Source organism: Rhagoletis pomonella, unplaced genomic scaffold (assembly GCF_013731165.1).
Source record: "Rhagoletis pomonella isolate Grant_MI unplaced genomic scaffold, Rhpom_1.0 Rhpom_scaffold_00003, whole genome shotgun sequence".
In the NCBI taxonomy this organism is placed as follows: domain Eukaryota; kingdom Metazoa; phylum Arthropoda; class Insecta; order Diptera; family Tephritidae; genus Rhagoletis; species Rhagoletis pomonella.
The window spans coordinates 71,638,416-71,664,872 of NW_023458557.1; the positions used below are offsets into that span (position 1 = coordinate 71,638,416).

Consider the following 26,457-nt stretch of genomic DNA (forward strand, 5'->3'; position numbering starts at 1 on the left):
AATGGTATAGCAGTGCATGCAATGCCAAGTATGCATAACAGAGCCTTTAGACGCAAGTCAAGCAAGTCCTTTTCATAAGTCTGTCAAACACAAAAACTTCCAAAAGAGATTGCAGGAACAGTTACACTCTGCATGTAAAGTGGCTTTCGAAAGCAATTTTTCTTTCTGAAAATCAACTTTCCGTTACTACTTTTACTCTGTTTACACGGTGAATGCAGACAAGCCCACTTTCACCTATGTTACGAAACACTTTTATGGTCATACAAAAATTAAAAAACCGCTTTATTGCCATGTTTAACCGCACCTTAAGTATTTAAATTGCAACATTGAGTCGGCTGAATAAAAATTAAGGAAGGATAATTGCAGAGTTGCAGTTACACCTTGCAATCTTTATTTCCGAAAGTGATTTCTGCAAATCTACAAAAAGGACTTTCTGGCTGTTTACACTGGAAAGTAGACTTTTGAAAAAGCGCTTTATTGCCACGTTTAACCGCACCTTAGGTATTTAAATTGCAACATTGAGTCGGCTGAATAAAAATTAAGGAATTGCTTTTTCTTAACATTTGATGCCTATTAAATTTTTTTTTGTAAAATCGAGGAAAAGGTCTGAAATTTTTAGAAAAAGAAATCGCTTATTTTTTATTCATACGGCCCGTTGTCTTGCAATGTAAAATTTTAAAATAATACTTTAATTTAAAAGTTAGGAAATTATGGTCTTGGTTTCCTAAAACATATCCGGCTTAATGGCCCAACCCAAAAAATTGCGTCTACGATGTATTTCCGAGAACCAGTTTTTTTCCCGAAGCGTTCCTGTAATTTTATGTTTTTCTATCTTTTCCTCTGAGCAATTTTGCTTTTGGACAGTTTTAAGCAGAAAATTTCAGGAACGAAACCAATACAAATGCATGTATAACAGCAGTTTTATACTTCGAGAATATTCACGAAGATGCATAATATCCCCTTTTTTCAAGCTCATACTCAACTGTGTGCGTACGCAAAGCATTCACATTGAACGACAAGTTTTGACAGATGTGTGTGAGCGTCCAAAAGAATACAAATGGAATTCTTTGCTGTAGCAAGCTTTAGGGAAACGGAAAATCAAAGTTTCACGCAGAACTAAAATAGGAAATTGAGCTAGATTTCATGTTGATTTGAAATAGAACAGTCAGTTTTATATACCAACGAAAATATTTACAAATTTTAAAACGTTATTTTCGTAACTTTTAATACATTAAAATTGTTAGTTTTTTTTTATTGTTGATTTTTTTTTTGCTGTAAATAACCAAAAATAGCTTTTATTACATTTTGTAAGCCTTACCTTATAATATTTAATGGTTTGGGACACCCAACTTTTATTTAATAAGTATTTTATATAGTAATTATCACAAATATTTATTCCGATGTTGAATGCAGTTATACAGGCATATTTTTATAATTTTTTATTTTCACTTCATTGTGCGGGTAATACTTAAAATGAAAATAAATATGATATGGCAATAATGTTTTTACGGTTCTACCCACGGTTGCCACTTTCCAGTAAAAATATAATGTATGTAAAAAATTTGCCGAAATATATTTTAGTTATAGATTTAATTATTCAAACATTTTAAAAATAAACGTTGGTGATATAGTTAACAAACTTTTTGCGTATTCGCGTTAACAGACCTACCTTAAGAAAAATTCTCTATAAACCAACATGGACGAACAGTTTTTTATTATTCTTAGTTGAGCGAATAAACTCGATCAACGTATTCATTGCCATAATAACCCCCATGTCCCGGTACCAACCAAAGGGCTACCATTATCCTGTTATGCGTGCTTAATTAAATAACCAATACAGTCTTTCAGTTGTCCACAAGCCTTGATGTTTACTCTAGATATCCCCTCAGCGATGACTAAATATTCGAAATTTCCAATTGGAACTAAGCCCTGTTGGTTTAGTCGCTTTTGGTGGAGTTGACGATGGTAGACTTCAGTGCAATTATTGATAGACCTTTTTCAGAGCACCATTTCTCAATCAGTATTATGGTTACCTGCAATCTAGAGGCAATGTTGCCGCCACCACGTAGATGAACAAAAAAAAAGCCAAAAAGCGTTGCCTACTGTCTCATAACTTCTTCTGCCTTATAGCTCTGCATTCACTTTTGATACATGCACTAATTATATTAGAAATATGGTTTATTGCCATGGCCTTTGATTTTGCTTCATATGATGTACTATGAAACGCAGCTGAAATGCCAAGGAACGCCCAAGTGGCTATTTATGGATATTTATAGTGCAATACTTTCTAATTACCTGTGTCAGATTATTAAATAGGTACTTATATGATGTCAGCAACAATTATCTTGTACCAGATATCAAAAACGTACCAAATCTGAAAGGTATGTACCAGTGTACCAAACTGGAAAAAATGTTCCAAAAATGGTACATTTCGGCGAAAATGGCAACCATGGTTTTACCCCATCGCACGTACATCATGTGCGTGCAAGACTGTGTACAGTAGAATAGAGGAGAATGAAGAAATGTAATAACTGCGAAGTGTACATAAAAGAAATTTTTGGAGAACGAAAGAGGAGCGCCATACGCATAGTAGGTGGAAGAAATCGGCAAGTACCTAAGGTGAAAAAGTAGGTTTTTATATAAATTATGTACAATACTTTAAAGCTATCTTTGGAATTTATGTTTAAAACAAATCAGTTTACAAAATACGTCTACAATATAAAGTAGGCTGTGCATATTGATCTGAACGTTCCATAACCAAACACTTGACTCAACTTGTCCAATCCCGTGTTACTTGTTCGGTTTCAATTAAGGTATTTGGAATCGGTGCGTCCTGTCAGAAAAAGGCTTATGTCGGTAAAAAAAAGTGTTTATTGGGGAAAGAAGAACATTTCGAACTAGATGGGCAACTCCGCTGTTCCGACTCGACTTCATACACATATCTGCGATTCTCGCAGATTTTCTAATTCCTTTCTTCTACTTCAATTCGTTCGTTTGCTTCATTGGTTTGTCCGTGAGTATAGCAGATTAGTGCAATTTTCTTCTACGATCGGTTTTTAATTCGTTGGTTTGTTCTACTGATGGTTTCAATTTTGTACACGAGTGCATCAGAACTCCCAAGAATTAATTCCTGTCCAGTCATAACATTTAGCTGTATAGTTCCAAGGCATAAGTGAAGCACAAGCTAATCCCTACAAGGTTCTTTGGGCTGACATTGGGTCTTGGAAAGAAAATGAAGTAGATAGAGGTTTGCTGCTGCAAGTGCTATCAAAATCTATATCGTGATTTAGACAGCTGAAATATTTGCAAAATACCAGCATTTCAATTGTAGGAGGTGCAGATTGTTACAATGTCTTGAGATTTCATATCCAACCTATTCAGGATACACAGATAAAAGTTATTAGTTCATTCCAGTGTGTGCCATTTTTTTTTTCTTTCATGTTTGATTTAGTAAAGGTATTTGAAGCTGCAGATAATAAAGAGGCGGCTAGTAATGATACTCCACTAATACCGGAAAGTTCGTATTGATTTGATACAAGGGTGCTAAATATGCTTAGTTAATAAATGTCAGCCCTACCATCAAGTATGAGGATGTAAGAGTTGGGAATAGCTACACACATACATACCTTTGCACATATGTATATCGTCAGATTTTAATCATTAGGTTCTTATTTCGTTTTCAAGATATTAAAATTCTAGTTTTACTACGGCCATTACTCCGTAGGCAATAATCAAACAGCAACATTTCCGTCAATAATTTTTTCATCGGCAATTGGGCGATAAACTTACAAATGTGTCTCCTACCACGATTTTTTTTATCTGCAGTCGGGCGTTAAACTTACGAATATATTCTGCATTTGTCAGACCACGTCAAGAGGCTAAGGGCAAACTGCTGTTAAAGCATGGCTTTAACTCCCATTTAAGACACGAATATAACTATAGTGTACTTATAGTTTTCCAATACTAATATTTGCAATAATTAATCTTGTATTTTCAGTATAAAATGGATTTGCTTCTAGAAATACGTGTTAGCTCCTTTAGGTAAAGTCTAAAAAGTTATTTTTTGAGCATTTAAACAATTTATATATACATATATATAATTTTTCATCTTCCAGCGTTCGTTGTTCCAAAGAACTGCTCCACTGAATTGGAGTATTGGAGCAGCAAGGAGACAAATACACACAGATTTAAAGAGAACTGCACTCCGAGGGTTTGACAGTCTACAACACGTCAAGCATTAGTTTTATAAATCAATGAAAACGCCTTTATGAACAAATTTGGTAACGGCATACGATAAATCCAATCAATGATAACTTACACTTATGATATCCCATCGTTTTAAATCAACTATAAAAAATAACGAATGATATAAGTATATATGTTTAAATAGGCCGATGACATTTGTTAATAAGCGCCCCAATAGCATATTAATAGGGAGAGAGAGCAATATCTGAAACCGCACCAACAACAAAAACAACAAAATATTTGAATAGTATTGAAAATTCACAAGTCCTTTAATAATAGAAAAGCTTCGTGACGGTCACGGCGAAGTTAAAGGAATCCGAAAGGATTTGTGGTGCCGCATCAAGTGGCATCAATTTTCATAAGTTTAAGCTTAAGATGGCAAATACGCTTTCCGTCATGACGAACGTTTTGCGGAATGTTGTCAGCAAGCAGCGTATACGCTACAAGGAGAATGGATATAATTTAGACTTGGCCTGTAAGTTTGTATTTCGTTTATTACTGATGCTAATTCTTCATCCTAAATACCTCCAATGCAAATTTACACTTATTCTTTAGATATATGCGACAATATAATTGCAATGGGTTATCCGGCAGACAATATAGAGAGTATATTTCGAAATCGATTGGAAGATGTTTACAAATTTCTCCAGGAAATTCATCAGAATCATTATAAAATTTATAATCTCTGCCTTGAGCGTAGCTATGATAGCAATAAATTTCATGGAGTAAGCTGCAAAAATTTATGAACACATATATATTACTAATTTAATTAATTTTTTACTACAGAGAGTTGCTGTTTATCCATTTGAGGATCATAACCCACCAACGATAGAATTGATACAAAGATTTTGTGCGGATGTCGATACTTGGCTAAAAGCAGATAGCCAAAATGTGGCTGCTGTACACTGTAAGGCGGGCAAAGGCAGAACTGGTAAAACATTTTAACTCATACCTACATAATTTAAAGCATAAAGTAAACTAATGTATAAATTATGTTCATATTTAGGTACAATGATTTGTTGCTATCTGCTGTATAGCGGACAACAGCAAACTGCCGAAGATGCTCTAGAATGCTATGCTGAAAAGCGCACAAAGGATCGCAAAGGTGTAACGATTCCATCGCAAAGACGGTATGTACAGTATTTCGCAAAATTAATACGATCTGGTGTAACATATGAAAAGCGTATTCTGCAGGTAAGTTGAAACAGTTTGAAGTATATATGTATACATATATTTTTTCTTCTAAACTGACTCAATTCACAATTTTTTAAAACACATTTCAGTTTTGTGAAATTCGTTTTACTGAGGCTAATTTGTTGCATAGTCATGGCACAGTGCATTGCTCAATTTCCGTGTTGGAAGATAATGGATGTTCGGTTAAAGTAATGGTATGTGTAAAGTTTGTATACAATTTTTAAGAGAAATCCGAATTAAATCTTAAACTCAATGTGCATTTTTTTGTAATTGTTTCTTGGGTTTTTCTTAGCCTTTGCTGGGATTGCCAATCGATTTTCGAAAAAGTTACACATTGGATCTAAAAAATCATTCGCTATGCGTGGCTGGTGACATTAAAGTGGAGCTTACACATAAAAAGAAATTATTTCATTTCTGGTTTAATACATATTTTGTTCGTGATGATTCTGGTATGTCAGCATATTTTACTTAGTTCTTGTATTTAAACAAGAATTGTAATGAATTCCTTAAATTTACAGTCATTGAAGAAGAAGGGGAGGAAGCGAAACTCGTGTACACGCTTAATAAATGTGAAATAGATGATGCACACAAAGACAAAGAGCACAAAAGCTTTTCCGAAGGCTTTAAGGTAAATACATAGATTATTTCATTACAGTTTTTTTAATTATTATTTTTTAACCGACTTCCAAAAAAGGAGGAGGTTATCAGTTCGTCGGAATATTTTTTTTTTTTTTTTATGTATGTTACCGCATAACTTTGGACCACATCAACCGATTTCGATAATACTTTTTGCATCGGAAAGGTAGTGTCTCAGAGGTGGTCCCATACTAATCTGGTTAAGATCCGATCAGCGGATCATGAGATATATATATATATATTTTTTTTTTTATATGGGAGTTGAAGTCGGTTTTGTTTTTGCTAAAAATTACTAGTTTACTTTTAATACAAAGCCAGTTTTTAAATAATATACGTTTCTGAAATTTATTGTAGTATAAGTTATCTAGTTCATATAGTGGACCGGTGTTGAATATTTATATACATATCGTCACCTGAAATGGAAAAAAAAAATTATAAGTTACGACTATTTGCATTTCAGTGGCGATGTGGGTTGCAGCTTTTGCTTTTTCAGGTGACGATATGTATATTGAATCAAAAGTTAAAAAGTTTACATTAATTTTTAACTGTGCAAGGATATCTCAGGACATATTTTAAGTTGGATTAGAAAAATTTCAACAAATACAATATATAATTTTTTATTTAATTATATTAATCGAACCATTAGCTCAATAAATATCTTTCATAGTGCAGCAAAATATTCATAACAGTACATATACATAGTATAACTTAAACGATGAAATTTGTTTAAAACTAAATATAAGTAACATTAGATAAGTAACAAAGAAAGTATTATTTTCAAGTGAGTTTTTCAATTCCGGGACATATAATAACACTTAATTAAATAAGTACATAGTGAACACATCTCAGGGACTGAAGTTAGGCTACTTCGCATGCAGAACATTTTAGAGTTGCTTTTGTTTAAACTACTGCGAATATGAGATGGAATAGAGTTCCAGATGCGGATGGCATTGACAAATAATAGGTAAACGTGGGAACAGCCAAGTCGTTTACTCGAGGTGTTTTGGAGAACGCTAGTTTTTTAAACAATATTTGGATGCCTTAATCGTCATGAGATGAAAAAGAAATCTACAATTTCAAGTATTAAGATATTCAGGAATTTCGTAGTTAAGTAGGCGCGTTCTTCAAGCAAAAATATGCTCATATTTTGGTAGTCCAAACACATAGCGCTTAATCTGGTTAAATACTACATCTATTTTGTGAGCTTATTTGGAATCTTACCTGCTATAGATTACCTCAGAATAACAGATAATTGGCATAATGAGTTGGATTGCGAGTTTACGTCTGATTCAATTAGTGTGAATGGAGCAGACATCCGTAAATTCCTTCTAGTGTTGTTGTTGTTGTAGCAGCATACAAATTCCCCAAAGAGTTTTTGGGGAGTGTTGGTGGATTGACAGTCCTTGGCCAGGTATATGTAAGTCTGGGTCGTTCCGGTTACGTAGACCCGACTGTCGTGGGAACGTTCCTTCTAGTGTAATAGACTTTGCTTGCTGTTGAATTCACACGGTCAATGCATTTAAAACCGGTATTAATAATAAACCCCAGGGTAGTTACTTTTGGCACGAATTTGATAGGTTTCTCACCAAAATATAGTAATGGAATAGCTGCTAGGTTTCGACGTTTGTTGCAATACGTAATACAAAAAACTTGTCAATTAAGACAAGGACCATTAAGCAGTACCCAGGCCCGGAAGGCCAGGGGGTCAATGCTACCAGAGGTCGGATGGAAAACAAACATTAGTTACTGGCAGTTCTGCTATTTTCTAGCGAGTTCAGATTGCTAAGCCTGCAACGAGCCTTATAAGATGGAAGGGGCTAAGATAAGTTAAGAGGTTGAACAGCAAATAGAATGAATTTTGTACTCTTTCAATTCAACTGCAAATTCAAGGTTAAATGAATTTGTAAAGTAAAATTACCTGGTATAGAGTTTCTAAAATAATTCACATATCTACACAGAAAAGCTAAGTTTTTAACAGCCTAAGTCGATGAAGTCTTTAAAAGTGTTGAGCCGATTATTTAAGATGTTGTATGATGAAGGAATAGATATGGTCAAAGGGAAACATTTTTTAATGTTTAAAGCTAACCAACTTTTCGAAGAGTTTAGAGCAAACCGCTTACTTAGAAAGAGATCTATAGATTGTTACATCTTGGGAGTTCACATGGTGTTGTATACTGTCGTGCTGTTGTATGTCATAAACTTTTAAAGGCTAAAACTATATTTAAGGAATTCGCAAGGTAACATAAAAGTTTTATTATGAAATTTCACACAATTAAAAAATAGTTGGTGGTGATTTGAAGTCCTCTAAACATTTATTTAGCCGTTAAAAACTTTACAACATACAACAATACGACAAGTACGACACCTTGTGAACCACCCAATCATTTTTGCTGCCATAAAACATACCAGTAGATAAAGCAAGATTGAAAATAATACATAGAGCTATGCTAATAGAAGAATTGAAATGTTTCACAAAATAAGCACAAAGACAAAGACACAATAATATATTTTAAAGACGAATTTGGCTAGAAATAGCAATCATAAGATCTGATTCGGTTATGGAGAGTGACTCAAAGTCTAAAACATTGTGATACACCGAGGCAAATGGGCGTATGTATAAGCAATATCTCCATCAACGGCAAAGTGAGATTTGAAAGATTCAGTTGAAAATTTTACTCGATTAGCTAATGATTGAAAGCTAATGTCATTTAAGCTCATTCAGGTTGGTATATTAGAGTAAAACGATGTATTTGCTGTAAACGAAATTGTCAAGAAAATTCAATTTTTTATGAAATTAAGATATTTTTCTTTTAGATTCATGATGTAATTATTAAGTTTATATAGATTATGATACTTGTTTCTTTTGTTTCTAAAATTTTTGGGCTTATTAGAAACCAAAGCGATTTATGAATCCTAGGCAGAATTAAAGAGGGCTTGAGGCGTTCCCACGACAGTCGGGCCTACGTAACCGGAACGACCCAGATTTATATCTGGCCAAGGACTGTCACTCCAGCAACACTCCCCAAAAAGTCTTTGGGGAATTTGTATGCTGCTACAACAACAACAGGGCTTGAGAGAGAAAATATCAGTTAGTTGGAGTAGGAAAGTTTCAAAACATTCACTCACATCCCCTGAGTTAAGAATATTACTCCAATTTATGTCCAAAATACAAGAAATTATTTCGGAAGAGAACAGTTTTTGCAATTTAGCAACTAGGAAATACAAAACAGCAATGCCCCGTTTACAGTATTCCAGTAGCATGCTCATCCAGTGGTCTGAAACTACGACTCTGTACATCAATTTTGTTATTTAAAAACCACTGAAATGAACACTACAGTGGCGATGCAGTGAGGATACTGGACTAATGTAAATAAGGCATAAAAGGTTTGCTACTGGAATAATGTAAATAAGGCATAGTACATACATATCGTCGCCTGGTTAAAAGATTGGCAGATTTTTTTGGGGAGATCGCGATTGAAGTTTGGACTGCAATTTCTCAAAAACGCGACGATTGCTTTTCTCGCAAGTCTCTGAGAATGTTACTAGTTTTCGAATTTCTTAAATTATTTTATTTTTGTTCTTAATTGCTTTTTAGTTTACGAAGCATTTTCTTTAGTAAAATTTTGTCGTATTCTACATTTGTCTCCACATATATCCTAAAGGGCCACGCTTAGAAGTTGGACAGAGAGTAGGGGACTCAGAATAAATGCCGATAAAAATGAAGTAATTCTCTTCGCAAGGAAGCACATGCTCCCTGCAGTCTCCACGCTAATTTTCAAAGGTGTGGATATTGCTTTAAAGGAGAATGTTAAATATCTGGGTCTGATATTAGATAGGACGCTTTCGTGAAAACTTAATATTTTGGAAAGAGTTACGAAGGCCGACGCACTATGGTCTGCCGACTACTATTTGATAGCCAAAAGTCCAGGGGTAACCACTTTGATTTGAAACCTGGTGTTTGGGGGTTTTTGTGGTCGCTGGTTTCGAATTGGATGTCAGATTTTTTAAATTCAAAATGGCGTATCGAATATGGCGACCAAATTTTATAATTTTTCTTTTCATCAAAATTTTTTATATAAGGGGGGTTTTCGAGGTCGCTGATTTCGAATCCAATGCCAGATTTTTAGATTTTAAAATGGCGGATCCATTATATGGATATCAAATTTTATAATTTTTTTCTTTTTACCACGAACTCATTTACATCGTGTAAAATAATAACTGTCGCACTTAGTTTTTTGAATTACGATGTGATTAGCTTTAATCGATTAATTAATGATTCATTCATAAAAATATAAACTATTTACGACATATTTTAAGCGTTAATTTCAATCCTCGTCCTCTTGATTTGCAGGACTTCCTTTAAACATGTGAGAAGGTTTTCGCAGGTCGAGTTCGTTTAATATTTTGTCCCATACTTTTGTTAAATCCTTTTTGAAATTATCCAAGGTCATGTTATTTATGTTACCTAGTTTGCTTGTCATACAGCCCCAAACTCTCTTATCCGATGAGTCAAAGTATAAAGAAGATTGGGGCAAAATTTCCGCTGAGATAAAACCCGGGGAAAAATTTTTTTCACTAGCTTTACGAATTTCTCGCTTTTTCCATTTCCAGATATTTGCACTGCATTAAGATCAGATGGCCTATAAATGCGATACTAAGATAATATTCGAAGTTTTTGGCCCTTTTATTGAAAAATTTAATTTGATGCTTGACTTTTGCGAATCGCGCCTAACCCCATCGCGAGAGAAACTTTTTGGAACCATTTAATACTTGTCTTAGCTCTGGAGATATATGACATTTTAGCTACGTAATTTTCAATATCTTTGGGATTATGAAATAATCTCGTCGAAAAAGATAATTTCTGTTTCTGTGTGCTATACTAGTAGCACTTAGATTATTTCCTTTTTCTTTTTGCATTGCAACCCGTCAAGACCACGTATTGCTTTTTTGTTTATAAGCCTTTGGCTAAAGGTTTACCCTGAATATCTACTTCGCGGACTGCTTACTAATTTAAGGCTCTTACACAGCCTTTGTTGTGACTTATAAAGTTTTCGTCCTCCTTTTTTCCTTATTTGCAGAGTACTGGTTACAAAAAATCTTGATACAGTACGTTAAATAAAAATGCTGACTACGAAAGAAAAAATTGGAAACTTTTTGTAGAAATGTCAACTTTAACAGCTGATATCTCAACGGGAGAACTCTTTCAGAAAATAATCAGCCTTATCATCAGTTTCATTTTCTCCGAACTGGTTCATTTTTCCCTTTTTGTTTCCATGTATTTATTATGAGCGGAATACAAATTTTCGTGTGAAACTCAGGATAAGGCAGATTTTTTTTGGCCAACAATTAGTAGCTGCCAGACCATAGTGCAAGGTTGCTTTATACACATGCAAACAAGCGGTCGAAATAAGATGGGGATTAACACCCCGTAATCCATATTGGCTTTAATCGGCCGCCGCTTCGGCGCTCAGTCTAAAAAGTATGGCGCTATGGAAAGATCGGCGGTTCGGCAAACCCTTCTTTGACAGGCTCTTTAAGACGAACACCCCGTCAAGAAGAGAGTGGCAAAGACCAAGACCGTGGAGAAGGGGGTATATAAATTTTCACACGGATTGACCCAAGCTAGACAATAGGGTTGGTTACGTGGTTTTTTCTAAAGAACTAGGACTGGATTTATCCTCCCGAATTTCGGACCGTTGCAGCGTCTATCAGATAGAAGTTCTAGCTATAAAAGAGTTGGCTGTTTACGTTAATACACATGCCGTAACGAAGACTACGACTAGTATCTTCTCGGATAGCAAGGCGACCTGCAAGCGAGTTGGTCAGTGTAACGACTACCACATCAACTTAACCTAACCTACATTTGACAATAACTTTGCAGGCACTTTTTATAACATTCGACAAATTGTGATACAAATTTGTACTAAATTAACGATAATTTTTGCTCAATATCTCGGAAATTAAAGGAGATATTCCAAACTGATAACACCAATCGAAATATCTTATTTTAAAATATATATCTGCATCTATAACTAAAAATTTTATTTATGTTTTAATATTTAAAAGATTAATGATCCATTCCATTCAAAAAGTAATCGTGCCAATAAAAAAAAAAAAATCTGGTGCGTTTTGCACTAAAATAGGGCCAAATAGGCGTCCTGTCAGTAGTAGCTGAGCGAGGTTTTGTTAGTCCGGTTATTCCCACACCATCTGGGACCTGCAGTACATTGGTACGGCTTCTAGAAAGTGCATGATATCGGCACTAGGGCGGCTCGAAATATACAAAAGTGGGAGAAGCGGGAAAGTTGTGTATTGGGGTCAAGAAAAACGGTGCAAAATTAGAAATCTGTACGTTGAAGATTTCGGTACCGGCAAGAGCCTTGAAATTTCTTAATTTCAATTAAAAATTACTAAAATTGACAATATTTTCATATAAGTAAATTCGATTTAGAAAATGGCTAATACATCCGAAACAGCGTTTTTTATACTCGGACAAGAGCCATGTAAAGTTTTTTTTAGGCACATCCTACAAATACTTACACATTTACTTGTTGTCTACATAGTTGAGCACCTTATGCCACAAAAGTTGTAAGTTGGTACGTCGCGACGCTGCGCTGGTTAGTTAGTAGTACCTGCTTTCTCATCTTCCTCCACAATTATTAAATTGCATCAGTTCTTATAGAATCGATATTCGGGTATATACTGAAAGTAGATTAATCCAACGTATTTTTGCGTCGACCGATTATGAAATACTACGGTGACCATCCGTCCTGTATTATACGGGACAGTCCTCTTTCGTCAATTGTCCTGGTAATTTATTTATTTCATACGGGACGCCAAATGTTCTCTATTTCTTTTAATCTCACGTATTTGTCCGGGATTCCGGTTTTTGGCTCCTTAATAGCTCTTAAAAATTACATGTCTATGAAGCAGGTTCTATTTGTATATAATATTGATGCGCCTAAAAGATGCAGCAATTTTTTAAAATATAATTTTATTAAATCGCATCGAGGAGCACAAATGTATGTAGATGGTTTCTAAAGTTATAATTTTGCATATAGAAACTAGGCGTATTCGCGTATTCTTCCAGCAGAAAACTCAGCAGCAAAACTCGTAATACATTTTTATCTGTTCTCTCTCAAAGAGAGAAATGTTAGCAAAAGTACGGGAAGGCAAAAGTAGGAAAAACTTGCAAGTTTTTAGTACAGCTGATCGAAATTTTGTTTACATACAAAAGCATGAAACAGAAAACATGAAAATCATATAAATTAAAAGTTTCCCCAAAGCAATTTGAAAACATTAGTAAATGAGTATTTGCTTTCTTCCGATACATTTGCAGTTCTAATAAGTTATTTCAAATTTAAAATCATTATAATAAATCTAAATCTAAATCTATTATTTTGTATTTCGCTAGTGAATGAGTGAAAACGTGAGAGTGTTTGTATTTTCTGTCGCACTTTTTCATTCGAAGAAGAATAGCTGAAATTTGACAATGGTTCGCTAAAAGCAAAAAAACAAAATGCAAGTAATTGTTGTATTTGTTGAATCGACACCACCTTATATAAATTCGCCTTGGTTTACGTATATGGATTCCAAAACCAACAACGAAATACGCCAGCTAGCTGTTTTTTCTCACATGTACATTAGAGTACCTCACATAAAAAAGTCGCGGTTTTTACTCCGGAATTATAAAATTTATTATATTTAATTTAAATACTTCTGCCAAAATATTTCAGAAAAATGTTAAGATTTACGTGAGATGGACCCATTTGAAAAGACCTCCCAAAATCGAAATTAAATATGTTTTCAAAAATATTTTTTCCAAAAGTTACCTCAGATAGTTAATAGGTCTGCATAAGAATATTTGAACATTTTATCAACGGAACCAAAACAGTGCAATTTTTGGAGTTATTTTCAATTCGTTATAGTTATAGCTTAGGTAAATATCAATATTTTTCCGAAATATTTTGGCAAAAATCACAAAATATGCTAAATTTTATAATTCCCATGGAAAAGCAGTAGCCGTTTTTTTTTTGAATGGGGTGTGATTCACCCAAATGAACACATCTGTGCATGCATAGGGTATTCTTTGCCTTAGGACCGGCAGGAAGTAGAGATGCGCACGTGACTCACGACGTCACTCACGAACACGCGAGGAAAGTTTTCGAATAATCGCGTGTGGGTGGCTGACGTCGTAAGTCACGTACGCATCTCTAGGAAAGAGTTCACCTATATACATAGGGTTTCTTTCCTCTTCCCAGACAGCTCGAGAACGGAGGTGTGCTAGGGTGCATCTGGTATCCGTTTCGAAGCAGATCATTGTTGGATTGGTTGACATTCCACGAAGACTTGCTTCAATAGAAGGAAGTAGGTCTCCTCATTGTCAGCAATTGGCTTTCTTCGTGGAGATGCCTCAGACGACATGAGGTGGCAGCTTTTAGTTTCTCCACTACTGGCGCTACGTAGTTTATCACCGACCAGCCCACCGCTTTGTTAGCTGTGAGCAAAATCTCTTTATCTGCTGCCGGCTAGCGATTTTAGGTCTTTGCTCCTGGCACCTAATTTTTCAAAGGTGGCTGAGGCCTGCACTGAGAAGGATACGTATGGATATGGATTTCGCTCCAGAGATGTCGAGATTTCTGGCAGTGGCGAAGTTAGCAAGATCAGAGAGCTAGTTCATAATTACGCCTTAAAGGCTGTCGATGTTTTATCCTGTTGAAATAATCGTATAATCATCAGAGTTAACTTTATCTAGCGGCGGGTTTGTTGCTCTGCTAAGAATTGGGCTTTCGAAATTCCACATTCAATTTCGCCTGTGGTTCATCCGTCCATCGTTTCAACGCGACTGTTCAATTGTTCTGGGCCGAAAATACAGGTCATCTCCTGACTTACTATTTAACCTTTCGGTATAAAAAATCTGAAAATTTCGTTGATTTCAAAAATACAATCAAAAATCTTTTAAACTCTTAGTTTTACCGTTTATAGGTTCATTCCCGTACGCAACGCGGGATTCCGCGGGTGCCCAAAACAGTCCAGAAATCATTCCCGTACTCAACTAAATGGGTAATGGAGAGCGAAAATTCGAACGCATTGGTTCGTAAGTGTCTGCTTCTTCCTGCCCTATACAGCCCGGACTTTTTCTCCGGGTAAAAATGGATAAAGAGTCAAAGTGCATATCAGCTGTTTTGTGTTTACATGTTGTCTGCATTTACTTGGTGTCTTTAAGGAATAGTGAATGGCTTGTTGGTGTATTTTCAATCTTTATATAATTTAAATTGTGAAACCAAAATTCAGTTTCCAAGGATTTGCATTTAAGTGACAAAGACAACATGAAGCTGCCGTTTTTAAAATTGTGGGCACGAAATGTGGTTTTTTGCGTTCCCGTACTTCTGGACTTTGTTCCATTTTTGAGAGCAAACTTTTCGCTTATTCTCTAATTACCGGATCCGGTGCGGATTGTTAGGAAAAGATGGAAAGTGATCTAATTTTTTTTTCTTTCGAGGAGTATATTTCAATACTATGAAAAATGGTTTTTCCGAATACAATTTCACTGAAAAATAGTAAATTTTTTCCAATATGTATATGTACAGTATCGGTCATATCTATAGAACGCCATTTCAAAGTGATATTGTGTGCCACTTATGTTTATACAGTTATTTTTAATAATTTTCAATTAAAATACAGTTCATTCTCTGACAAACCCCATACAAACCCATGTGTAACAATTTGTAGAAAACTACAAAAAAGTTCAACAAATTTTCACCTAAATTTCAAACTTTTTTCTCGGAAGTGTTAGGATTTTTTTGAGTACACAGTTTTTTAGTCCCTTCAATTTTAGTCTGATAGTGTGCAAGTTTCAAGTGGCTAAAAGTTACCGTTGATTTTTTAGAATTTTTTTCGCCAAAGGTGTTGGGGATTTCTTCCATATGGGTGTTTCCATGAAAATGTCAACCAGAACTGAAAAGGGTTTTTAAGACGAATTAATAAGAGTAAAATACTCGAATTTTTATATTATAGAAGTATTTCAGCTTATTGCAATATCGACTCAGTTTTCTCTAATGAAATGAACTATTTTCTCTTTCCTATTAACTAAATTAAGAGATTTGAAACATTACAATTACATATTAAAATCAAATTTGCAATAACAACTAACTATAAAAATGAAAAAAGGAGAAGTTAGAGCTCGGTTAACGGTAATTTTTTGATTTGCTTCTGATAGTATTCTAATGTCGCGTACGTTATGCAAAAACAATGTTTGTGTATGTCATTTGTATATTGGCAGTCGCAGGTAATGCAGATTATAATTCTTCCAGTTAAAGATATACAGTAAAATTTTCTTTCCAACCGAAGTAAAACAAATTTTATTACCCTTTAAAGTTTGTGGCATACGTTATTGTAAGTACGAAAATTTCAATCAAATACATCCGTCTGTGCACACGATAACTCGAGTAAAAATTGAGATATCTTAACGAAACTTGGTACGTGAACTTCTTTTGGGCGTGGGACGGATGGTATTGAAAATGGGCGAAATCGGATAATAACCACGCCTACCTCCCATATAACGGTAATTTTAAGAAATACGAAAAGTGCGATATTTTAGTAACTACTGAAGATAATTCACTCAAAATTGATATTTGCAATGAGTTTTAGACGAAAAATAAGAATATTACAAAATTTTGGCAAATGGGCGTAGCCACGCCCACTTATGGTTACATGTGTATATCTTGGTAACCGCTACACCAATTTCTTCCAAACTTGGCGCAGTTGTTGGTCCTGGTACAGCATACCAAATGGCCGAAAATTTCTAAAATCGGACAATAACCACGCCCACATCCCATATAACGGTAATTTCGAGAAATACAAAATCTTCGATAAATCAGTAAATATTGAAGCTAATTTATTCAAAATTGATGGTTGCAACAATTCTTTGCCAAGAAATACGTTTACGACAAAATTTTGGAAAATGGGCGTAGCACCGCCCACTTGTGATCACATATATGTATCTCGCTAACCGTTCTAGCAATTTGCACCAAGCTCGGTATGGTTATTGTGCTTGCCACATAAAAGCAAACCGTTGAAAATTGTTGAAATCGGACTAAAATTGAGGCCGCTTTTCATATAACGGTAAATTACAGAAATGCTTGAAATTTCAATATTTCGAAATTCAAGGACGCTAATTTACTTAAAATGTATACACCCCGGCTTATCGTGTAGCGGTAGCTTTCGGAAAGGAGGAAAACATATATTTAATACTTGCGCCGGGTATTTAATGTTCGGCTCCGCCCGAACTTAGACTTTCTTACTTGTTTAGCTTAGTTTAGGAATATTTAAAGAAAAGAAATACTTCCATGATTCGCAGACTCGCATATATGTATATGTGCCTTAAAACCACTTCTTTTTTTGTCGCGTACGTTATCACCTGGTTTTGAACGGATATTTTCCACACCAAAGTTTCGAGGCTGCTTATTTTTTTCTCAAACATAGTACCCTTTGGTTGCAACATAACCGTAATCTTTTTTTTCAGTAACTTCTATTTTTGATAGATTTACGCTACTCTATAAGCGTACGAATGTCGCGTACGGCTGTATGGAAACACCCATATACAAATAAATTGAGTTTATTCATTATATGGAAGCCAATGCGACAAAAAAAAATTCTAAAAAATAAACGGTAATTCGTAGCCACTTCAAATTTGCAAATTGACTTGCAGTCAAAGTTATCAGAATAAGCTTGTTGCAGTTCGCGTGTTTTGTTAATTTACTCATTTTACTTCCTTGTAAGACGGTATTACTATACTCCCTACAGTATTAGGACATAATATTTAGTAAATCTGTGTTTTTGGTTTTTTACCTGGTAGTCAGGATTTTTTCCAAAGGACCATAAATTATAATATATTTCCAAAAGTTTACACAAAATACGGAGATATGGGTATCAAATGAAAGAAGAATTCGGAACAAGATTAACTAAAACTTTTGTTGTCAATTATCCTTCTGGAACATATCAAAAATGTCCTTTAAAAATATTATCCTTAAAGATTTTTAATTTTTAAGCGAGATTGGAAGAATCTTAGTTTAATTTAAATCTTATTAATATACATATATAAGGATACTAAAGTATAACAATTTCAAAGGATATTTTTCAAATTTTCTAATTAATACTGCCACATTTATCTTTAATCAACCCGAGAGGACAAGTCAAACACTAAAACACTTTATTTTGTTTCTTTAATATTATGAAATGCATTTTGTAAAGGAGGAAAAGAATTTGTTAAAAAAGTTGAATATAAAAATTTAATTAAAAAATGGTCTAAAATTGCAAATTTTCAGGACATGCACAAATTATTCGACTAAAAAACATATAGTTTTGCAGCCTTGTAATACACCCCTTCATATCCACTATGCTTTTTCCATTAATTAATTTTTTCGATGTCCTTGGGAGAAATCCTGCCGTACATATAATATAAATCTTTCCTAGCAGAAAAATATGTGTATCTCCTGAAAACGTGCAATTCTGAACATTTTTTAATTGGTGTGACAGGGCGTACGATGAATACAAAATTATTAAATTCAACTTTTCTACTACATTCCTTTTTCTTAAAAAAAATGCCTTACAAAATATTAAATAAGCCAAATCATATGCTTTCATATTTTATATGTCCCTTCAGGCTGTTCAACTGTTGTAAATCAGTACGATATGAAAATTATGCTTAGTTAAATTTTTTTTTATGTCATACGGAAGTACAACCATTATATCAACCCGAGAGGACATGTTAAACGGTTTAACGTCTCTGCAAGCTATCGGACGTGCTTTTGTTAAAAAGTTTGTTTCATTTGCTGTTCAATTAGGTTTCTACACATAGTCGCTATCCAAACCCCGAGTGTGTAGTCGCCCATGAGGCTTGCGTTTAGAGCCCGTCCAAGCACAAAGATGGGGGTTGTGTTATTTACTTCAGCATATCGTAAATATTAAGTGAAATCATTATTCGTAGAAAGGAATACAAGGTTCGGGTTGTATAAGGCTGATTTAGCTGGCATCGATCATATTCAGCCTTATCGCCAATCCGATGTAAATCAATCGTTCCCAAGATTTAACAACAAAAATAAAATGCAAAAAATTGTTTTTTTTTTTTGCTTTATAATTATTTGGGAATATTTTTCCACGTGGAATTCCCTATAAACCGATTCAGGCTTATAAATCGCTTGCTATTAGATACTACCATTGGATTTCATAGTTAGAAGTATCGCCAGAAATTATAGTTAAATCACAAAAACATAAATTTTCGTGAAAAACCAAAGAAGCTTTAATTTATAGATATGTACGTTCGCTGGGTATAGAAAATTTCAGGTCCGCCCGAACACAGACTTCTTTATTGATTTTTAATACATTTTTATTCGAGTTGGGTAATAAGTCCTTTCCATTTAAATTTTGAAGCAACTTTCAACCGTAAAAAAATCCCTTTTCAAATGGACACTAATTGTTGGCTTTTCTTTCCGTTTAGGTGCAACTTGTTTTCTATACGGAAAGTTCAATGCGGCCCGGCTTGCAAGCCAATGTCAGCAGCATCGCTAGCCAAATTAGCAATAATCAAAGAAAGTCTCAAAATGCTCGCCTATCGCATCAATACAGTGGCGGTGGAGGCGATAGCAGTAGCAGCAGCAACTGCCAGCTGCCACAGAACAGCAGCAGTGGTAGCGATCTGAACTATATTTGTGATCAAAAGTCCTCCTCATCAGCGTCCGCTTCGGTAAGCAGCTTTGGTGGACCACTAATTGGTGGTAGTGGTGGCAGTGGAAGTATCGGCGACACGAGCATGGGTGATGCAGCAAATGCTGCAGATTATTCCTGCCTTGAGGGCGCCTACGCCGGTACGCAATTTATGCAGCAGCTTCCGCCGTATCAATATGCGCTTCAGCAACAGCAACAAAAGCAACGGATTTCCGTTAGCTATAAACAACAATATGTCGGCGCTGCGAAAAACATAACTGGAGGCAGCAGCGGCGGCGGTGGTGTTGGTTGTGATAGCTACAATTGTGATGCAGACGTTACACCATTTGGTGGCCGAATAACCGCTGCTACTACTACAGTTGCTTGTGCATTACCCACACAACAACAACCACCACAACACACTTATGTGAATTTGGAAAATATTATGCCTGCGGCGGATAAACAACAATATTTACAACAAATGCAGGAGCATGAGGTAATGAAGTCCTTACTGACAACAACAACCACAACACCAAATGTAGCTAAGGCCACGCTAGCGACAGTAACTGCACCTTCAACAGCGATCAACTCTTTTAAGCTGGCAACGGCAATACAACAACAAAGCAATGCGGCGAAGTTTATGACGCCATCTGCAGCAGCAGCGTTTACTGGTGGCCAAAAAAATATATTGCAACACCAACAAGCATCATCAGCATTGCAACTGGTTGGCAACACCACCAATAACAACAGTAATAGCAGGCAAGTGGATAAAGGAAACATAGCAGCAGCAGCGCAAAGTAATGGTGCAGTTGGCGGTTGCGGCGGTGGTGGCGGTGGTGAGGTGATGAACGGTCGCATTAGTGGCAACAGTAGCAAAAGCAGCATTAACAGCCAATCATCGTCGTCTGCATCAACCACATCGTCCGCATCGTCGTCGGTACCGACATCGGCTGGTGATCAAGATTGTGAAGAAGAAGACTGGGAGTCCGGTGAGTGCCATCCAAAAATGTCACACACAATTGCCTACAAAGCATTACAGTCATCTACACTATTAGCGCCTTCCAAACCTCCTACAGCTAACAATACTATTACTATTACTACTACAAGTACTATACCCTTTACCACTGCTACTACTCACTCCAAATTGATTTCCACTCCCATTTCTCAACTACCTTCTACATTTTATATGAATATAAACAGTAATAGTGGTAGTTATACTTGTAGTTATTGTTGTGATGATGATGAAATTAATCGCAATTTAAAATGTGAATGTGACAATGTCCAAAATACGGAAAAGTTGAAAGAAATCGAATCGATTATCACCAACGAGCGACGATCGAGTTGCACTGCTTCTAAATCAAATGGCGGTATAGAAAAAGTTCTTAAATCTATAGATTTGAAAAATAGGTCTAATACTGAGTTTAGGTCAAATAATACTGCAACAGGTAATGCCTTTGACGGTAAGCTAGCAGCTCTAATACCTAACCCCATTGGTGCGACGGAAGGTTTGCATAGCGTTGATTCACAGTACCCAAAATTAGTTCCGCCACCCAGTAGAGACAAAGTCTTAGTTCAGGTATCAATGTCGTCGCCCAAAAAAACTGATGGCGCCGCTGTCAGCAGTAACAAAACAAGCCCCATGAGCAATGTCAGCAGCGTGGTCAGCTCGTGGACACACAAGCCGCTATTATTTCAACATAAACTTGGTGGCAAGAAAATGCGTGATTTGGGCGTGGTTAGCTCAGCAGCCATTGCTGTAGCTAAAGCCAATCCAGCTACAACTGATGGGGCAGTACTAGCGTTGAGCTGTTCCCCGGCGACGAGTGGTTGCAGCGGTTTGGCAAGCACTTCGCGTCGCAAACTGAAAAATAAACTGAAAAATAATACAAAAAAATTATCGCATTGGTTGCAGAATCATTTTCGCGCAAATCCTGTAGAATTTTGCGAGAATGTTGTACAACATACGACTTCTATTAGACGCAACAGTAATTGTAGCGTAAGTAGTCGCAGTCACAAGATGTCCATGTCATCGACAACGGGCACGCCGGTGTCGTCTTTGCCAAAGCAGCGACCACTGCTGGCAACATCAGAGTTTATTAGTGAAAATTGCATTATTGATGGAGGTGAAGAAGCTGCACAAATGGAAAGTTGTGATATTTATGGAGATGTCGAAGGCGTGCTCAAAGGTGGGACACTAGCGGCTGTCGCTGCTGCTGTTAACATCGATGTGGTCGGTGGCGGTGAGGGCGATGGCGGCGGCAGTGGTGGTGGTGGCGGACGCACAAAAATATCATTGTCCGAGTCGATGACTGCTTCGAATGGCAGTTTGTCGACTGTAGGCGGTGGTAGCGGCGTTGGTGCTGTTGGTCACAGTGGTGGCGGCAGCGGTAGTAGTGACGCTTTTGAGGATTTTTACTCATCAAATTGTGATAATCAGCTAAGCTTTAATAACTCGCCATGTAAAAGTCCGCGTTCACTAGTCGATATTGGCAGTTCAAGCGCTTACAGTGTATCACACGAGCTTCACTATGCCACCAGCTTCAACGAGCGGAATTCAAATTTGCGCGCATTAAAGCGCGGCGAACTGCACATGCTACGAATTGCAAGTGCACACATGCCAGAGCAGCAACAACATCAGCATCAACAACAGTTACATCAACTGAATGTTGTTGTGGTTGCAGCCAAACCAGCTAAAACGCATGCGATTGGTTTCAATGTCACCGAGGAAAGGACACATGACACAGACGCTGATGATGGCGAAGCCGAAGTCGAAGTCAATGAAAAAGATGCTGGCGAAGCAAATGATATAAACGCTAGTGACATAACGGTTGGCGCAAATGTAACCATTGTAACAACCGACGAGCAGCTGGACGAAAAAAATGAGAAGAAGCGTGAGGAGCAGGCAATGATCAACAAATGTCAAGCACCGTTATTAAACAGTTATATGTTAGATACGAAAATCGATGAAGTCGATGAGGATTGTGATGAAGATGGTGCTACAACTGCGTCGAGCATCTATTACACGCCCACGCTGGTTAGTGCGGGTGGTGCGGTTGAAATTGACGGAGGCGGCATTAAAGCAATCACATCACACTACCCATTCACATTTCCAAATATGCAAGACGATCTTGCCCATATAGCTTATAGTAGTGATTGTCCTAAAGCGAATGATGTGCGTGCAGCAGCCACTGATAGCGATCAAAATGTTGATGCGTTTGCATGTATGACGCTTGAAAAATGCCGGCTATCGACTCAATGTGGTGTTGCAAATGTAAAGCTTGAGACGGTGGAGGCGGTGTCCGCAACAAAATCAGCGGCGTCTACAGCCCATCCAGCTTCCGCAAGCGCAACTGTGACAACGAACGATGCCGCCGATGCCGCAGATGCCGCCGAGCACACCGCTGAGCAATGACAGTGCACTGTTACGCGGTTGTATTGAAAATTTTTTTTTCGAATGTATGTATTTGAAAAACAGCTAACGGGTGAAATATGTTGGGGTGTGAACGAATGCTCTAGTTAGCAGTGCGCTAAAAATTATTTGTCGCTGTGATATAGAGCGTATTTATTATTACTATACCATGAAAATGAAGCTTGAATTTAATATGTATGTAAGTACATATACAGTAAATATTCGTATATTTGCTTTCATAGAATTCTTTCGCCTGCCAAACAAGCTTAGTTTTAAATCTGTTTGAGAGTCAATTGCTTCACTGTCTTTTCTCACTATCACTTTTTTTTGCTATACGCCATCACAGCGGCAAATATTTTGCGTTTGCGTTTATTTGTAACTGCTATTATAGAGCGTCAGTGCGTCCAAATAGTTTTAGAATTGTGCTGTATTTGGCTTCTTATATATTAGTGGCACTCTATGCTCTACATGTATGCGTCCGACCGCCAGCGTCGCAGTCGTTTGCGCCACAAATTTTATATTCATTCTTACACACTACATACGTGTATCAAGATCTCATACGACTTCTCGTATAAATAACAAATATTGTAGGCACAGAACGGATACATTTGCATACGTTTTTGTGCCCTTATTATTATGATTATTATTTTTTTAATATTAAAACATAAATAATTAGTAACGTAATGAAAGTAGCTTTTTAGGTTGCCAAATATTTAAAATGGCAGAGCAGAAAATATTTCAAATGAAACACTATACCAGTACTAAAACCTATTCACTATCGATAACCCACATTCGAACGAAGTGACAAACGAAGAAAAATAATTTCTTATCAAAACTGTATTTTATAAAAAATAGAAGTCGGTTTAACCGAAAATCAACCAAATAGAACACGTTTGTTAGCGCAACTTTCAGTTAAAACTTTGTACAGGCATAAAAATATATTACATATTCAAAAAAAAATAAAAATAAATAAAAATATATACATAACCCAATTTTAAAAATAATTTTAAATTATCTTATGTGACGGTTTGAAAACAATAGTTTTTAATTATTTGTCTACTACACACCTACCACATAACGTTGCACTTACATACATAGAAAGATACAGCGTTTATAGTAGTTTTAACCAGGGATCATAACGGCTATCAAGTTTATAATAAAAATCATTTAGGGAATTCACAAGATGTTGTATACTGTCGTGTAGTTGTAGACCGTAAAGTTTCACAATTAGGAAAATACGACCTTCAACTACACGACAGTATACAACACCTTGTGAACTCTCTAATAAGTTATTCGTAGTAATTGTTTTACATCATATTTCATCGTTATTTAACGATATTTATATTTCGAAAGTTTTGTGAACTTTTTTAATCATTTGCGATCATTCTTGATCGATATTTTATGATTTTTATTTTTCGATCATTCTTGATCATATTGTAATTAAAACAAGTAATTTTTAAGTAAAAACAAAAAAAAACTGATCGATACTTACGATTTTAATTTGACATTGAAGATATGTGATCGTGTGTTTGATTTTTATTTTATTTCGATCACTCCTGATCGATGTATTATTATTTTTATTTTTTCGATCATTGCTGATCCATATTTTAAGATTTGAATTTTTCACCATTTTTATACTCTATTTCGGTTTTTTCGCTAAAATACTAATAGAAAATTATTTCCATGTATTGCATCAAATACATTCAACCAATAAAAATGGCAAGGTTCGCAATAATAAAAATAATTTAATAGTTCAGTTATGTGCGAAAAAATTGAAATCCAAATATAACGATCAATTAAGATCATTAAATTAAAATCAAATAACGTTTTCAAAAACTCGAAAAAATGCTCATTTACACACGACGATTTTTGTTGCGGCAACTGGAAGTTTGTAGGAGAGAGCGCGATGAGGAAAGGAGAGGGGCACCGAGTTGCTCGTGCTCATGCTAAATTCAGTTAGCGGTTCGCAGCTGACAACAACAATTGCATACAAAACAGTCGCCGTGTGTAAATGAAGCGAGCAACACCAAAAGGGAATATGAAAAATCGCGTCGGCAAGAGTTTCCGTGTATAAACACACACTTAAATTTTACTCTAAAAATGAAGACACATTTTCTTCTTATGGGCTATTGAGCCTCATTGCGTAAGTCCTAAATTAGACTAAATTGTACGACTCGACAACATTGGCATTATCTACTGTCGTGTATAAATAAGTAAACGACGAAAATCGATATAGCTATGCAATTCTGCATACTTAGCTGGAAAAATATCAGCTAATATCGATCAGTTATTATCAAAAAATATGCTCATATATCGATACATTATTTACGAAAAATTTTTGCCTTTAGTTATATTTCTCAATTATCTCAACAAATCTAAACTTTGGTATTGATCGTGCCAGCCAAATCAGAGAAAAATACAAACAAAAAAATACTTTCCTGTACAATTTGGCTTTTGTAACATACGATAATTTTGCACAAAGGGGTCTATATATCGATCAGTTGTCGAAGAATATCCTTAAATATCGATAAATTATAAACAATAAATAAAAGATCAAAAAACTTCAAGCAAAACGTTTATTTTTTGTCGAAGAGTAAAAATCATAAAATATCTGTAAACTGTAATCGATTAAATAAAAGTTCAAAAATAAATAAAAATTCTCAAAACAAAAGATCTTGTAGCTACACGAAAAACAAAAAATACCCATACACAACCATTAAAAAGTCTTTAGTTTCTGTCTCAGATTTTAACACTTTTAGTAATTTAATACATATAAATAAATATATAGTTATGTATTTTAATATGTTTACATATACAAAAGAACTTCAACACCAACTAGTACATAAAGCGAAAATAAAAAAGTAACAGTTTTTAAAGTAACACTTCACACCTTCCCCCTTTGAGTACTCACAAGTGAAAGTCGCAGTCACATTGTTCTTTTTTGAGTGTAGTATATTTTTCACAATTTCAAACTGTTATAAGCAACTACCATTGCCGTGTCGCAACCAAAAACGTCACAGCGGCAGCAACTCGATCGTTCATTCGTTTGTGATTTCGCTCGACTCCGAAATTTTTCGCATAATTTTTCCTCTGTTGATTTCTTATTAAACAAGAAATTCATTAAGTGATAGTTTTAATTTGTTAAATTATCGCATTTTTTGTGTCTGTGTATAAAAACAAAAAATGTCACTATCATTCACTGATTATTTGAATACATATTTGTTTTTGTCTTAATTCTTTTTTTTTTTTTTGGGAACACGTGCGACCAA

At 35.6% G+C, this 26,457-nt stretch overlaps 1 protein-coding gene across 10 annotated transcripts in view; it reads left to right on the forward strand.

The window, feature by feature from the left end:
• Window positions 1–24,158, forward strand: part of LOC118735468 (serine-rich adhesin for platelets) — a 25,412-nt gene extending 1,254 nt beyond the window's left edge. For 4 of the 10 annotated variants that reach the window (XM_036465235.1, XM_036465233.1, XM_036465241.1 and 1 more), the window contains exons 2-10: window positions 3,998–4,041; window positions 4,116–4,720; window positions 4,801–4,970; window positions 5,032–5,176; window positions 5,252–5,439; window positions 5,529–5,633; window positions 5,732–5,888; window positions 5,958–6,067; window positions 19,574–24,158. In XM_036465235.1, coding sequence (XP_036321128.1) covers window positions 4,621–4,720; window positions 4,801–4,970; window positions 5,032–5,176; window positions 5,252–5,439; window positions 5,529–5,633; window positions 5,732–5,888; window positions 5,958–6,067; window positions 19,574–23,191 — 4,593 coding nt within the window. In that variant the 5' untranslated portion in view covers window positions 3,998–4,041; window positions 4,116–4,620 and the 3' untranslated portion in view covers window positions 23,192–24,158. The other 6 variants (XM_036465242.1, XM_036465239.1, XM_036465236.1 and 3 more) reach the window with 6 other exon arrangements.
• The last annotated feature ends 2,299 nt before the right edge of the window (window positions 24,159–26,457 follow it).